At 45.6% G+C, this 16,923-nt stretch overlaps 1 protein-coding gene across 3 annotated transcripts in view; it reads right to left on the reverse strand.

Moving 5' to 3' along the window:
* Dis3l (DIS3 like exosome 3'-5' exoribonuclease) overlaps nucleotides 1–16,923 on the reverse strand; it is a 34,225-nt gene that overhangs the window by 3,236 nt on the left and 14,066 nt on the right. For 2 of the 3 annotated variants that reach the window (XM_076925752.1, XM_076925753.1), the window contains exons 5-14: nucleotides 14,330–14,506; nucleotides 13,486–13,564; nucleotides 10,933–11,112; nucleotides 8,982–9,151; nucleotides 7,573–7,734; nucleotides 4,695–4,942; nucleotides 4,087–4,179; nucleotides 1,998–2,531; nucleotides 389–543; nucleotides 113–291 (exon numbers count right to left, since the gene is read on the reverse strand). In XM_076925752.1, coding sequence (XP_076781867.1) covers nucleotides 113–291; nucleotides 389–543; nucleotides 1,998–2,531; nucleotides 4,087–4,179; nucleotides 4,695–4,942; nucleotides 7,573–7,734; nucleotides 8,982–9,151; nucleotides 10,933–11,112; nucleotides 13,486–13,564; nucleotides 14,330–14,506 — 1,977 coding nt within the window. Of the gene's footprint in view, nucleotides 1–112; nucleotides 292–388; nucleotides 544–1,997; nucleotides 2,532–4,086; nucleotides 4,180–4,694; nucleotides 4,943–7,572; nucleotides 7,735–8,981; nucleotides 9,152–10,932; nucleotides 11,113–13,485; nucleotides 13,565–14,329; nucleotides 14,507–16,923 lie in introns of those variants that run through there. The other variant, XM_076925754.1, reaches the window with a different exon arrangement.

Raw genomic sequence — 16,923 nt, forward strand, 5'->3', positions numbered from 1 at the left:
GGTTACAATAATTACGGAGTTTGCAAAAATACATGGTACTCCATTCTTTGGTGGAGTAAAGCTGATAACTCTCTTATGAGATAATGGGGAAGAGTTTAAAATTCCTTCTTACTCGGTTTCTGTTGTTGATGTGTCTGCATAATTCCTCAAGATTTTTGTTGCTGAACAAAGTTTCTTTAACCTCCATTTTCTTGTCTTTCGAAATGGCTGCCATTAATAGTCGATGCACCACAATATCTGAGTATCTTCTTATTGGAGAAGTAAAGTGGGTATATTTATCTAATGCAAGACCTTCAAAAGGAAAGCAAGACATCAGAATAAAGGACAAAGAGCACTTTGAGAAGACTCGCTCAAGGTTAAGCCATAGGTAAGCCAATCTGTCAGTCACCGTAATGATGGAACTGGTCCTCTGCACAGGATCCCGTGGAGAAGTAGAGTGCGTTCGACATGGCCTGGGTGGCCATGGAACGCAGCAGCCTGTTCACCCAGGGGTCGCTGGGGTCGTGTGCACTATCCAGAGAGTCAGCCAGGGTCTTATTGGACCTAACAAGAAACAGAGAAGCCTCATGGGTCCCGAGAGGCCATTTACAAGCGACACTTCCCATTCCTGGGCTTAAATATCTTCATAGGCCAGCAGTTAACTTTATCTTAAACACAATTTTCTTTTCAGTACTAGTTTGCTTTTAAAGTTTAAACAAAGAAAGATTGTCAGAATTAAAATTGTTTTTTTTTTTTCTTTTGAGTCAGGATTTCCTTGTGTAACCTTAGCAGCCTCTAACTCAGAGACCTGCCTCTGCCTCCAAGTGCTGGGGTTGCAGGTGTACACTGCCACCTCTAGGCTCAGATTTTAAATTTTTAAAAACGTTATTTATTTTCATATATATGTTTGTGTGTGTCCTTTGAGGGTCCTGAGAAACAAGCCTGGGTCTTCTGCAAGAGCAGTAGAGTCATTTCGCTCTTAAGTGCTGAGCCATTTATCCAGCCCCAGGAATGCACATTTCTTACAAAGTATAGAATAGTGTTCCATTAATACATGGCTAAGTCAATGCTTGACTGAAAGAGCTGGTCAGGTTTCTGTGGACTTTTTTGGATTCAGGGTTTCTCTGTGTAGCCCTGGCTGTCTTGGAACTCTGTAAACCAGGTTGGCCTTGAACTCAGAGATCAGCCTGCCTCTGCCTCCCAAGTGCTGGGATCAAAGGTGTGTGCTACCTCTACCTGGCGAGTTTCATTCTTAATACACTCAATTGTAAGCATCATATACAGCCCAAAGAATGGGCTTCTTGTTTTTTATTTATCAAGAAACATTAAGCCAGAGTGAGTTTTTAAAAAAATAAAGCAATCGGCATAGTGGCATTCTCCATGCACTCCAGAGGCTAAGCCGGGAAACATGGTGGAACCCAATCTCAAAGAACAAACAAAACAACAGAAAGCAGACCTAAACTAGGAACGTGACGTTACTCTCAGCAGCTGGCTGAGAAAGAAGAGAGAAGACAGGGGCGAGGTCAGTGAACACACAGGCAGCCTGGGAAATGGCCACAGAGAGGAGCTTCCAGGCAGAACTAACAGCCTTGGATGAAAGTCCTGGCCTTGCCCGGCCCGAAGAACAAACTCCTAACCCCACAGACTAAAGTTCCCATCAGTAAACTATGAATGACTGGGCCACCACCTCAGCATTCTAAGGAGTAACCAAGAGGATGTTTGAAAGTCCTTGGTCAGAGTGACCAGCATGCAGTCGATTCAACCAATGACCGCAGACTCTGTTGCTTGAAGACAGAAGCTTAAAAAAACCCATTTGCTAAACTGACTGACCTTGTGCTTGGCAACAACATTAGTTTTAAATCCCCTTTCAGTAGCCCAGCCTCAGACTGGTGATGCCGCTGCCTCAGGCTCTGATGCGCCAATGTGCCTGGCTATAGGCCATATTTTAGGAATGACTGTAAGATAAACAAACACGTGGTACTCTCTGCCATCCCTCTGCCCCCTCAGAAGCAGATTACCGTGTGTCTATGGAGAAGCCTTTTGCTTTAGCACATTCCCGGAGCTCGGAGAAAAACTCCTGGTGTGGAGGAGGGTGTTGGCGCAGCAAAGCCTGGTGGGGGAAACTCTCCCAGATCTTCTTGGCCACCCAGTGGTTGGCCAGGATCATGCATTCAGCCACTGTCTCATGAACCTCCAGGGGCTGCTTGGGGATGAGGTCATGAATGTTCTTCTTGTCACCCAGCTGGACGCGAACCTCTACACCTTCCAGCTCCAAGGCACCACAGCGGTCTCGTTTCGCTCGGATGTGGCGAGCTATGTCTGTCAACTTTCCAATTGCCCACACTAACTCATCTACTTTGGCCTGTCGGCTCTGCCCCTCCAAGGCTTTGAGTTCTGGAATTTCATCAACAACGCTGGAGTTTCCGTCCAGTAGTTCCTGGGCTGCTTCGTAGAACAGTTTGTAAGCCGATCGGATAATGGTTCTGCCATACCACACCTTCTTAATTTCATATGAGGTTTTATCTAATTCCCACATGACTGACACAGCGTACCTGTAAAACCAGGGACGACAACAGGATCATCATCCCAGCCTTTACACAGTTAAACATTTTAGTGATTTGTGTATGTTTATGTGTATGGTTGCACATGTGAGTATTCTGACAAACGTGTGGAGGTCAGGGGTCATTTTGTGAGAGCCAGTTCTCTCTCTCCACCACGTTCGTCCTGAAGATCAAACTCAGACACAGCACACGTGTCTTTACCCACTGAGCCATCTTGTAGGGCTCCATTTCTTTTCTGTAAGATGCGTGTGTGCTGCTCAAGGAGGCCAGAAGAGGGCGTCAGATGCCCTGGAACTGAAATCACAGGCAGTTGCAAGCTGTCATGTAGATGCTGGGAATCAAACCTGGGTTGTTGGAGTTGTCTGGCAGAGCGGCCAACGCCTTAACTGCTGAGCCACCTCTCCAGTCCACTTCCGTTCTATTTTAGAAGCAGGCAGAACTTGATTTTGAGTCAAATTCGAAAGAAATGACCTTGCTACAGACTTTCAGTGCAATTTCTTTAATCATTACATTACACATGTATGTATGTATGTATGTATGTATGTATGTATGTATGTATGTATCCACACACTCACACGCATATTTTAACGTTAAAAACAAAGTCGGGGCTGGGCAGTGGTGGCGCACGCCTTTAATCCCAGCACTTGGGAGGCAGAGGCAGGCAGATTTCTGAGTTCGAGGCCAGCCTGGTCTACAGAGTGAGTTCCAGGACAGCCAGGACTACACAGAGAAACCCTGTCTCGAGAAAAAAAAAAAAAAAAAAAAAAAAAAAAAAAAAAAAAAAAAAAAAAAAAAGAAACAGACGGGTTGTGGATACAGCTCAGTTGCTACAGTATTTTGCTTAGCTCGCACTAAGCCCTGGACTGGATCCCCAGCACTGGATAAAGCAGGTATGTTGTCACAGGTGGAGGCAGGAGGATCAGAAGGTCACAGTAATGCTTTGCTTCCTACTGAGTTTGAGAACAGGATACCTAACATCTGGTCTCAAAAAAAAAAAAAAAAAAAAAAAAAAAAAAAGGAAATAAATTTAAGTGCTGAATAACATGTGTGTACAAATTCCGCCTGCCTCTGCCTCCCAAGTGCTGGGATTAAAGGCGTGCACCACTACTGCCTGCCTGGCACATGCATTAATATTTGTGTGTATTAAATATAGAAAAAATATTCGAAAAATCAGTACCTAGGAAAAAATAATAGTTAGGTGCCTTCTATCTTTTGGAGCTTATTAGTGTTGTAGTGGCTGGCTTACGTGCTCATTAATAAACAGAAACTCCCCAAGCTGTGTCACGGGCCTTCTGAAGAGCAGCGTCGACTGGAGAGCTTACTACATTTTCCTCGGCCTGTGGACAGCTTCAGAAAGCTAACACCCGAACAGAAAGAAAGGGGGATGCTGGAAAAATGAAGTCCCTGAAAGTGTATATGGAAGGGAAGAAGTCGGTGGGGCGCAGCCGGAGGGGCCCCGAGAGCAGTGGGTGGGGGTGTGGAGTGCAGGTGAGAGCGCACTGGATGGCAGAGGCTGCTCTGGAGGTAAAATCAGACTCAGACTCACCGGTCAACGCCTCCCAGGAGGGAGCACAGGTCCGCGCTGAGGATGGACGGCAGCATGTCATAGCGGCGGTCGGCTAGGTAGTACGTGGTGGCCCTGGAATGACAAGTGACGTAAGCGACCTTCAGCAGCTAGCAGAACTGCTGACTGTGACTGCGTGGGCTGCAGGAGGTAAACAGCCGAGCGCAGGGCTGGATTCCCCCGGGGCCGCCGCTCCTCATAAAGCAGAGCGCTGCCTAATGAAATGGCTCCCGCGTGCCCACTTGACCAAGTCGCACTGCTTGGGCTGAATATTCCTCCACTGATGTAGAAAATAAAAGTGACACGAATCTTGGTTGTATGAGAAAAATGGTGGCATAATGGTCTAGGATCTCTACAGAATACTGTATTACATTTGAAAATTTACTCGTCTTAACTTTGGAGGAAACAAACGATGGGTAAAAGGTTAAGAAAGGACGGAAACTGATCAAGGTACTATTTTCCTGAAGGTGGAACTTGAGGAAAACCCAGAGGAGATTTTCAGGATTGTGCAAACTGGAGATCATGAGCGAGCGTCTGAAACTAACACAGATACAAACACTCAGCACAGTGCTGCCTTCCAATAGGGTTACCTCGTTCTGGCTTCAACATCGATGTAAGAGTTGGGGGCCACAAAGTGTGTGACATCAGTGATGTGAACCCCGAGCTCCAGGTTGCCATTATTCAAGGTTCTGACTGAGAGCGTGTCGTCCACATCTTCACAGCCTTTGGGGTCGATGCTGAACACAAGGTGGGTGTTCCTCAGGTCCTTCCGTTCTCGTTCTTCTTTGGGACTCACTTTCCAAGGGTCCTCTGGTGTGTTCACTGGCATCTCACACATCTGCATCAGGAACCCAAGCATCACAAGGGTCTGTAAAAACCCACTCTCTTCAGAGGGGCTGGAGAGATGGCTCAGAGGTTAAGAGCAATGGCTACTCTTCCAGAGGACCCAGGTTCAATTCTCAGCAACCACATGGTGGCTCAAAACTGTCTGTAACCCTGGTCCCTGGGGTTCCTATGTCTTCTTCTGGCCTCTTCAGACATCAGGCATTCATGAAGACACCATCTATCTTGTTTCTTACGACAGAATCACTGTACACTAGCCTGGCATGTTCCAATGATGCCAGACTAGATGGCCATCAAACCCTAAGGATCTCTTCCCGTCTCCTTTCTCAGAACTAGGACTATCACAAGCAAGTGTCACTGTTCCCAGCTTTTTACGTGGGTTCTGGTTGGAACTCGGATCCTCGTGATTGTATAGTAGGCACTTTACTAAGTATCTTGCCAGCCTTTTCGGCCTTCTTTTGATTAGTAACTGTTTGTTAGGTGACTCACAAATGTTGGGCACTGGGCTAGGCTCTGGGAAGTTAGGAGTCAGCAGAAAAGACAACACTGAATACCTTACAGTCTGCTGGGAAATGTCCCATGACTTGTGACATGGGGACAGGTCATGCCATGGGGCTGGAGCAAGAATGAACAGGTAAAACTGATGTGCACATTGCATTCTGTTTCCACGTGAGCTGTGAGTTGAGCTTTTAACTCAAGTCAAGCTCTGGGGAGAAAAAAAATCTACACGATCCCGCCAAATAAAAGTTTATTTCTTAAAGATAATTTAAACAAGACTAATCTGGGGCATTTTCCCTCTATGATTGCCTGTTTAAGCTATCAATCTGAAGCTAAGTAGGCTACAGGGGACAGACTGTAGCCCTGGGAAGTCCAATTCCTACTTCATTTTAGTCTCACATTTTCACTAAGAGGTGCCAAGCCAGCCAACAAATAATTTTCAGAAACTAATGTTAAACATAAAAATTTAATTATGTGAAACATTCTAAATTTAATAATGTAAAATAGTTTACAATATTCTTATTGTGACTCCTGTTCTGTCAGAAGCTATAATGAAAACAGGAACACCCAAATACTCTTGATGGTAATTCACACTGGAGCAACACTTGTCTAGAAAACTATCTGCCAATACATAACAAACCTATCTAAATGTTTTATGCCCTTTGGCTTGGTGATTTAACTTTAAGGAGGACATTCCAAGGGGATGATCAAAAAGAATAAAAAAGGCAACACTGATTAAAAATGTTTCAAGTATACTTTTTTCCTAACACTGAAAAATTAAGCATTACTGATGTCCAAAAATTGAGAAATGTTTAAGCAAACTAGGGTGAATTAATTTCAGTAATTTGTCTTAACTACTAAAAATAAGTAGGCTATGTCAATATATGGAAAGCATTTTAAGTGAAAAGGGCAAACTGAACGAAATCACACACAACGGTTACGACCACGAGAGTGATAAAGGAGATTTATGGGACTGTGAGAGGCCTCAGTGATGGAGTCACTGGTGCTTTACGTTCAGTGAACCATGTTTTCTGTACAGGTTCAGAGAGCATCTCCGAATGAGCCTGACGTTTTGACCCATCCATCTCTAGTTAGGGCAGAGCTTGGCTGGGTCTGCAGGACAGCGAGGTGGTGCTCGCCTCCAATCCCTGAACTCCATCGGCAGAGGCAGGCGGATCTCTGAGACCCAGACCAGCCAGGGCTACATAGTATTACCTTGTCTCAAAACAACATAAAAGGACCCTGAGGAGGGAGAAGGAAGAGGAGGAGGGAACGGGTGATCATGGATGCCGAGGGCTGGGGGTGGGCACTGACTTCACGACCCTGACATGTCATTTTAAGCATAGCTGGAAAATATAAAATCTTGGGAGCTGTGAGGCTGCAAGACACTCACTCAGTCTATGCTTGGAGCTGACTTCAGTTTAGCCGCTGGGTTGCTGCAGAGTATGGCATCTTTTCAGGAATGGGGAGAAGCCTCAGTGAGTACAGGGCTTGCCACACTAGCACGAGGACCCCTAGCTCCCACATAAACAGCTGAGAGCACCAGGACACCTGTAATCCCAGGGCTGACGCTTGACTGCCCCCAGCCCTACTGACTTAGTGAGCTGCACATTCAATGAGAGATTCTGTCTCAAAAAATGAGGTGGAGGGGCCCAGCACTTGCTGCTTTTCCAGGGGACCCAAGTTCGATTCTCAGCACCGATGTCAGCTTACAACAGTGAGATCCTGGGGACCAACATCCTATTCTGGCATCAAATGGATATGCACACACAGACACATACATACAAAAATAAAAATAAAGTAAGGCAGAAAGTGATTAAGGATGATGCTAGGTGCTGACCTCTGGCCTCCATATTGCACGCAAGATTACATGCATGTGCACATGCATGTGCACACACACACACTCTCACAAACACACAATCTCCTTTCTCTTACATACATACACTCATTCTCTCATACGTTCTCTCTCTCTCTCTCTCTCTCTCTCACACACACACACACACACACACACACACACACACACACACACACAGAGTTTTTCTTTCTTCAAGATAAAACAGCAACAGAAGCATAAAGAAATACATGTGTATGTCTCTGGACCAAAGGCCTCAGGGAAGGAAATCTGACCTGGGCTTCCGAGAAGGGGACCACAGAAATACTGTTCTCTACCAGGATGGTCGCAATCTCCCCTTCCAGATCACCGATTCTCCCTAAGACACGCACAAAGTGTCCGTTTGGATACACTGATGTTGTCTCCCAGGAATCGATGCGCACCACTACCCTGAAATCCTATACAAAGGGAAAAAGATACAATGTGAACCAAAGCTGGAGTTAAGTGGCCCGATCGGAAGCATCAAACTAACTAAGTGTGAGCACACACAGGCCGGCCAGCAGACAGCAGCCTGCAGTGGCTTGTTTTCCTCTCTGGTTGGTCTTGCCACTCTTCAGATGGCTGCTGGTATGCAAGGCACGGGCTGATGTTTGAAAGGAGGCATTACCTCTCTCCTTCAAACAACTGGGACAGAAATTTTAGTCTGCTGAGGAAAGCCAATTGTAACATACTTTAGTTAACACTTGAAACACAAAGGATACATACAACCCAATAATGTAGGGTCCTAATTAACTTTTAAAGCAACTCGGGAGAGCTGGATCTCTGTGTTTACAAGCATCTCTCCCAGAGGACCTGCATCAGGCCGCTCACAATCCTCTGCAACTGTAGTGCCAAGAGACCTGTCTCCCATGTCTGGCTTGTGCACATACCCACACACATTTACAATTAAAAATAAAACAAATCTTAAATAAATAAAACAACAGTCTCAACTACTAGTGTGGGAATTACTTTCGACTTTCTTTGTCTTAAGCTGCTCCTTGTCAGGAAAGATAGTATCAGTGCAAGGTGGACCTCTCCACTGTCCAGCAACCCAGACATCTTGGAAATGCAAAGAACAAGGGTCCTAACTGGCCTCTGAGAGTCCACGGGGAGCTTCCAGAGGCAGAAGTATGGGTTGGGGACACTCTAGTGTCTCATTTATAACCTGCAAAGCAGTAGGCAAATTAAGTCAAGCATTCCTCTGTTCTCTGCCCCAAGTAAAATTTAATTTCTGTCTTTCTTGTTTATGCCTTCTCTCTGGGGCTCCAGTCCTATACAGATAATCGATCTGTGAAGTTACACTGTATCATCCCTGCAAGGCGCTCGGATCATATTTCTGTATCTTTCCCTGGAAGGAAGCTTGTTAGTGTTGGCAAACTGTATGTATTCAAAGTTTCTGAGTTGGACAGCTGGATAATGTATGCCCGCTCAGCTTGTCCTACACGGCTCTTTCTAGGACAATTTCTCTATGGCCTTCATTTATTAACCATGGACTGCTTAATAGATGGTTCTTATATATTTAGAATGTTTAAAAACAGTATCTCAGAGTGCCAGAGACCATCAATAATTTATTTCCTCTTATGCAAAGGAACTAACAATGCTTCCTGGTGCTGCTTGGAAGCTGGCAAAGACGCTGGCAGGACAGGAGCGCGGGCGGGGCAGCTACCTGGAGGGCCTCCGCTTGCTGGGTGCTGATGCGGATTTTGGGGATTCTGTAATCCCACGGCGTAACGAGAATCTTCTGAGCATTTTTTCCCTGAGACTGGACCTCTTCTTTGGATGGAAATGTCACCACATAATCTCGCCAGTTCTTCTGAAGGATGCCTACCACGCGACCTTGAGGAAGACAAAACGTAACAAGGCACTAACTGGTCAGTCATCACCTCTTTGGGCTGTGAGCGTGGAGGGGCAAAGAAGTGAACAAGAAATGCACAGATTCTGTTCTCAAGCACACGGCTCAATGTGTTTGAGGACATGCTTTCTTAGTACTTTAAATCTTTTTTTTTAAAATGATGAATAACTTAAAAGAAAAAAAAAACTAATGTCAGCCGGGTGTAGTAGTTCATGCCTCAAATTACAGCACTAGGGAGGCAGAGGCAAGAGAATCTTTATAAGTTCAAGGCTAGCCTGGTCTACAAAGAGTTCCAGGACAGCCTGGGCTACATAGAGAGACCCTCTCTCAAACAAAACAACAACAAAACACTATCAGCATTACTTTTTCTGCATAACATTCAAAACATTCGCATTGGCTCTCTGTCATCGAGTCCCGGAACTCAGAGTCTGGGATGCTGGGAAAGGATGCTGGGAGAAGCCAGCGGCTTCCATCCTGACTTAGTCACTCACTTTTTGTTTTGCTTTCTTGAGTGAGGGTCTCACCGTGTAAATCTGGCTGTCTTGGAACTCATGTAGACCAGACTGGCCTCAACCTTCACAGAGATCTGCCTGCCTCTGCTTCTCAAATGCTAGAATTAAAGGCATGTGCCACTACACCCAGCTCTGTTCAATGGTTCTTTGAGACAAGGTTGGCCTCTGTCTCCTTAGTACTAGGTAGAAGCACAGCTACTAACTAGGCCTGGCCTTTCACCTGCCTGTTAATTGTTTCTTTATGCAGCCCTGGCTGTCCTGAAACTCACCTTGCAGATAAGGTGGGACTGAGACTCAGATCCACCTGCTTCTGCCTCAGCCTGGGGATTAGAGGTGTGCAGATCCCGAGCGGGGTTCTGCAGACCGGAAGCAGAGAACGCGGAGGGAAAATGTTATGTAAGCTGAGGCAGAGGAAAAAGGCAGCAGCTGGGAACCTTGCAAGAAGTCAGGATAAATCTGTGAGGGGCCAGGTATGGTTTGGATCCTAGTGCTCTGGAGGCAGAGACAGGAGGATTCACTTGAATACAGTGAGTCTGAGGTCAGCCTCGCTCACACAAGACCCTGTCTCAAAGGAGCAAAGCAACCAAATACACCTGTAGAACTGAGGGCAGATAAGCTGTAGAACAAACGTATTCAGGTCCTGCGTTCAAATCCCGACTTTAGAAATGACAACAGTGAACCAGACTGCAAACATCGGAGGCTGATAACACAGAGAGCGTGTCTTCTGTTAGTAACAGCAATGCTCTATATTCTTACAAATCATGACCCAGCGCCCACACGATGGTTCACAAGCATAATTCCAATCCCAGGGCATTCAATACCCTACTCTAGCTCCAGTAGGCACCAGACATGCACAGATACACATGCATAGGCAAAACACTTTTTAAAAGATTGCTTTTTAAATACCATGGTGTGGGATAATACATATGTTCTTTTACTTACTTATTTATTTATTTATTTAATACATGGGTGCTCTATCTGCATGCACACCTGCATGCCAGAAGATCCCATTACAGATGGTTGTGAGCCACCATGTGGTTGCTGGGAATCAAATTCAGGACCTCTGGAAGAGCAGACAGTGCTCTTAACCACTGAGCCATCTCTCCAGCCTCAATACATATGTTAATTAGCTGGATTTAGCCATTCAACAATGTATACCTATATTAGAACATCACATTATACATGATGAATACACACAATTTTCATTAAACAAACACAAAGTCAGGGCAGAACTGTACTTGGGGTGGGCTCACCTGTGGGCATGGGCTCACTCGGGGACTCGCCCGAGGCCTTGTCCTCACTGTCATTCTCGCACAGGGCGGCCGTTCTTCCTTTCCACTCACTTTTGGGAAGCAGCTCCACCACCACCACATCTCCGTGGATGGAGCGGTTCCGAGCCTTTGAGCCATGGATGAGGATGTCGCTGACCAAGCCTGTATGCAGCACAGAGAAGCTGGGAGTCAAGGGCTGTGGCAGCAGGAGGCGTTTCCAACGGACTACCTTTCAATCTAATCATTCTGCTAAGAAGTTTCCTTCTTCCGGTGGTGGTGGTGGTGGGGGCTGGGATGGGTGAAGGGGGTGAAGTATCTGCCATACAAGGAGCAGGATCTGAGTTTGGATCTCTAGAAATCAGGTCAACCCTAACCCTCACTTGACAGACTGGAGACAAGGGGATCTTGGGAGCTCACTGGCCAGGCAGGCCAGAATGAGAGCAAGCTTCACATTCAGTGAGAGACTTGATAACCTGAGTCCCAGCCAGAGGCACATAAACATACAATACACTGCACACACACACACACACACACAAATAGAGAATGACACAGGATATACTCAACATCAACCTCTGACCTCCAAAAGTAGTGCAAATAATGGTGAGGGGTGAGTGTACCTGTATACCTTACATACACCTCTCTTTCCCCTCCCACCTCCCCTCTCCGTCTTTGTCTCTCTCTCTCTGATGTGTAATCTTGGTTATCAATGTGACTGCTTCTGAAATCAATAAAACATAAGCAGTGGGATACTCCTATGAGAGATTTCCTTGATCAGATTATTAGATTATTTGAAGCAGAAAGGCCCTCCCTAACATGGGTGGCACCTTCTGGTGGGAGCCAGGTGAGAGGACATGGATTTGCGTTTGCCTGTGCCCTTCACCCTCAGCTGTACGTCCGACTGTCCTGTTGCTGCGGCGGCGGCGGCCTTCACTGACGTCAGAACTAACTTCTCCAGGCTTCCGATGCAGACTGAAGACCAGCAGGGTTCCAGGGATCTCCCTGTCCTTGAGCACCGCATCAGGACAGCTAAGACAACTAGCTCATGGATGCAGCAGCTCCTGGATTCTCAGGCTCTCCAGACTGAGCCAGCTGCTGTTGGACTGTCATGCGTACATGCCAACCTACTAAGTCTCTGTTTAATATATATGTCAGTTCTCTTAGTGCTGTTCCTTAGAGCACACAGACAAACACACACACACACAGACACACACACAGAGACAGACAGACAGACACACACAGACACACAGACACACACAGACACACACAGACACACACACAGACAGACAGACACACACAGACACACACACACACACACAGACACACACACACACACACACACAGACACACACACACACACACAGACAGACAGACAGACACACACAGACACACACAGACACACAGATACACAGACAGACAGACAGACACACACAGACACACCACACACACAGATACACAGACAGACACACACAGACAGACAGACACACACAGACACACAGATACACAGGCAGACAGACACACACACACACACACAGACACACCACACACACAGATACACAGACAGACAGACAGACAGACAGACACACACACACACACACACACACACACACACACACACACACACGGATACACACACTCCTGTCCCAAAACAAACTTCTTCCTTCTAAAGAGGAAGTCAAACAGCTTCTTCTTCTTCTCTTTCTTTTTGTATGGACTATGTTGGCCTCAGACCTGTGATCCTACCGCCTCAGTTTACTGAGCTCTGGGGTTATAGGTGCCACTGTGCTTGGTTTAAACTTCTTGTGTTGTGCCAGGTTGGGGGTGAACTAACACTGCTCCTGTGCCATAAGACTGGATAATGTGCTTCTACAAGGCACCCATAATTATTATTATTTTTTAAGTTACTACATTTCTTTTTTCTTTTTTTCTTTTTTCTTTTCTTTTTTTTTTTTGAGGCAGGGTTTCTCTGTGTAGCCCTGGCTGTCCTGGAGCTCACTCTGTAGACCAGGCTGGCGTCAAACTCAGAAATCCGCCTGCCTCTGCCTCCCAAGTGCTGGGATTAAAGGTGTGTGTCACCACTGCCTGGCCTAAGTTACTACATTTCTTGATAGTCTTTTTTTGTTTTGTTTTGTTTTTTTGTTTGTTTGTTTTTTTGAGACAGGGTTTCTCTGTATTGTCCTCGATGTCCTGGAACTCTCTTTGTAGACCAGGCGTACCTTAAATTCACTGAGATCCTACCTCTGCCTACCAAATGCTGGGATTAAAAGCATGTGTCATCATTCCCAGCTTAATTTTAAAGAATTAAAAAAATAAAGTCAGAAATGATAGACAAATAGCATAAGCAAAGCCTGAGGTTCAATTCCTAGTACTAATATCCCAGTCCCCAACTGTAGATAAGATAAACGTAGGGGGCAAAAAACAAAACCCCTAAAATCCACAAACCCAGTGTACACAGGACTGCGTGATAATTCATACTTTCTTAACTGTATAATGTCAGAACTGAAGAGGCAGAATGGGAATATCTGGTTGGTACCGAACCTGAGTCCTTACTGCTGGCTCCTTGTAGGCGAACAAAAGCTTCTATCTGCGCTCGGTGCTTGTTGACATTCAGAATTCCCTAAAACCAGAAGCAAAGGTCAGCGTAAACAAAGTCCTTTCCCGACACAGCTTTTAAAAAGTTATGAAGTGATCGTTTTCTTAGCAGACAGCGACCCCCGTCTTAACCACTATGGCTTCTGGCTTCTTTTCTTGAGACTACGCTGCTGGCTTGGGCTACTCTGAAGTTACACCAACAGGACTGGGCACACTGGTCACACCAAGGCTTGCACTCCATTCAGCATGGTGCACTCAAGCTTTGGCCGCCATGAGAGACTTCCAAGTTGCCAGTTAGAAATGTGAAGTCCTCGCAGAGTACCTCTGAATCTTAACTGTGGTGGATACACAAGACTGCACGTAGCCACACAAGTGAACAGGAAAGGAATGTGAGTGAAACAGTCAAAGCTGAGGAGTTACTGTATCAGAGTCCTTTCCTAAACCCCAGTAGCCCTTGGGTTCTGGGTCCTGGGGGATCACAAAGAGGCCTTCCTCCAGAGGGGAAGGGAAGCGGCAAAGAAATAAAGATGAATTCACAGTAAAGATGATATGATGACATTGCTGTCACCTCCACACCGGTATACTAGTGTGACACTTGGGCAGCTTAGAACTAGACTGTTAAGAATTGTAGAGAAATGGCTCCCAAACAGCCTTGAGCTGGGCAGCTCTGCTTACTCAAGCCCGTCCTGTGGTCAGACATTGGACTTAGGGCCCTGGTGTGGAAGGCAAGCTGAGAAGAGAGAAACTATGCTGCTTGCTGCTGACATTCACCTTTCACTCTCACCCTTACCTGGATGTAGCGTCCGGATTTGATGCCTGCTTCCAGCACTTCCAGAGGAAGGTGTTCTGGGTACTCTTTCCCATGGGTCTCCTGACTCTCACTCTCCCTTTCCCGGCGAGACTGAAGGATGGAGCTACAGAGCTCATGGGCACCTTTGAAATCTGGCCAGAAGTTGTCCAAGTAATTCTGTGTTTATTAATGGCAAAGAGAGATACTGTCAGATGCTGATTCTTCATCCCAGCACCACCACAGAACCAAGAGGGTGGGAACACTGGCATGAAGAGCTGAGTTCAAACCCCAGCACCTACATAAAAAGTGTGGCTTGGCTATAGGCATACCTGTAACGCCTGTGCTGAGCAGTGAGGATTTGGAGGCAGGAGGATTGCTGGGGTTTGTTGGCTTTAGGTTAAGTAAATTATGTCAAGGGAATAAGTAAGGAAGAGATAAAGCAAGTCATCCAGTGTTCTCTGGTCTCCATATATGCACCTGTACATACAGATTAACACACACACACACACACACACACACACACACACACACACACACACACACAGCATTCTGACTTTCCATGTATCTTACTTTTGAACACGATGGTCTACAAAGGACATTCAGGAAAATCTCCTATTCTGTATTTTTACCTTCTTACACATGATTTCAACTCAATTCAAGGCTAAGATACATCTTCTTCTTTCAAATTGTCAAGGAGAAGAAAACAGCCTTCTGTGGAGGCCAGCACTTCTGTTAGTGTCGCACCCTCCTAAAGGGTCTGTGCACACACACTACTGCCAGCATGGCGCCTCTGCTCCGGTCACTCAGCACCATGTTTTTGTTAGGAAACAACGTCTTCATGAAGAATGTATCATCTTGGGTTTTTGCATCTAACTTCAAGTCCCCAAAGAGGACTCTGTTCCTGCTCACCTGAGCTTGCCGTCTCTCTCTTCCTGCTGTCATTCACCCCTACGGGGCCCTTGGTCACACAGTTTGCTCAAGAACTGCTCTACAAAATAAAACTGTCCTATACTGCTGGACTACAAAGAAAAGTAATTCTCAAAAAAGTAGAAAAATGTAATTTTAGTCAACTGTCCTCTGCGGGAACAAGACATGATATATTGCAACAGAAAAACCAAGTGACACTGTCATTAATTTCTGGAGCCCCTGGAATTCTCTGGCACTCCAGAACACATTTTTATAGCACAGTCAAGAAAATTCTATTGGCAAATCTTTAGAATTCATGCACACGGGAACCTTTAAGGAATCTACAATTCAAAATCAAGCTGGACATTCTATGGACTGACAGGGTTAATGGAGGCTGTCTTGGTTTTTGCATTAGACAATGTCGTCAGCCAGTAGATTTGATTGGCCAACTGGACAGACAGGCGAGACCGGCCATCTGTGGAGAGATTAACACTCAGCCACATCTCCTGAAAGGTTCTTAAGAGATAGGAAGAAGGCATTGCTATGACAGCCGGAAGCAACTGTCACCGATAAAATGACATGCCTATAATCCGACAGCCTTCACATAAATGATGCCACATCTTACTCCGTGAGTGTTCCTGCTCCTGCTCACATGCTGTTCCAGTGTGGAAGAGTGAGGGGGGCTTGAGAAGCTGGGGGAGCGGCTCAGTTGGTAGGATGCTTGTCTAGAATGTGTGAGGCCCGGGGTTTGATCGTCAGCACCACATAAACTGAGTGGTGTGCACATCTGTAATCCTAGCACTTAAGTCTCCACTTTCCATGGGAAGAGCAGACGTTCAAGGTCACCCTTACCTACACAGGACGGTCTGTCTGGTGTATATGGCCTTGGGAGAAAAGCAGATTTTATATATATATATGTGCATGTATATGTGTATATGTATACATATATGTATATGTGTATTATATGTGTATATATATATATTTGTATACACATATAAAGATGTATCTTTTACATTATATATAATATATAATAAAAGATAAATACATATAAATACATATAAATTATATATATGCAGAGAGGGAAAGAAAGGACAATACAAGGAAGGAGATTAGATTTAAAACAGTTTGCCTTTGTGTGTGCTGGAAGTTGTTAGTAGTTATGCATCTCTAGCCGATAGAAATCTGGGAAGCAGTTCAACAAGTGGCTAAAAGCTTCAGAACCTGACTCTGGGGACCTAGTCCAGCCTTGCCATTGAGTATTGGATGCGTGTGGACAGGTGACTTAGTGTCTCTGTGCTTCATTTGTCTTCGTAGTGAGATGGGATACTGACCTACCTCACTGAGTTGTTTAAGACTTGAAGGAAACAACACACTTATTTATATTGCTATTGAGTAACATATCTATGCTTGCCCTGGAAACATGCTTGCCCTGGAAACATGCTTGCCCTGGAAACATGGTGGTTGTTGTTAATAGGGAAGAAACAAATAAAACTACCATTTTGTAGGTAAAAACATGAGACCATGGGCAACTCTAGTGTCAACTAGACACCAGCATACCAGCATCACATGTGGAAACACACACGTGACTTAGGGCTGCAGGTATAGGCCAGTGGTAGTACAAGCTTAGTATGGTGAGGCCCTAGGCTCAACCCAATACTAACACACACATGCATGCACACACACACACA

This window comes from Arvicanthis niloticus, chromosome 26, assembly GCF_011762505.2.
Source record: "Arvicanthis niloticus isolate mArvNil1 chromosome 26, mArvNil1.pat.X, whole genome shotgun sequence".
NCBI lineage: Eukaryota > Metazoa > Chordata > Mammalia > Rodentia > Muridae > Arvicanthis > Arvicanthis niloticus.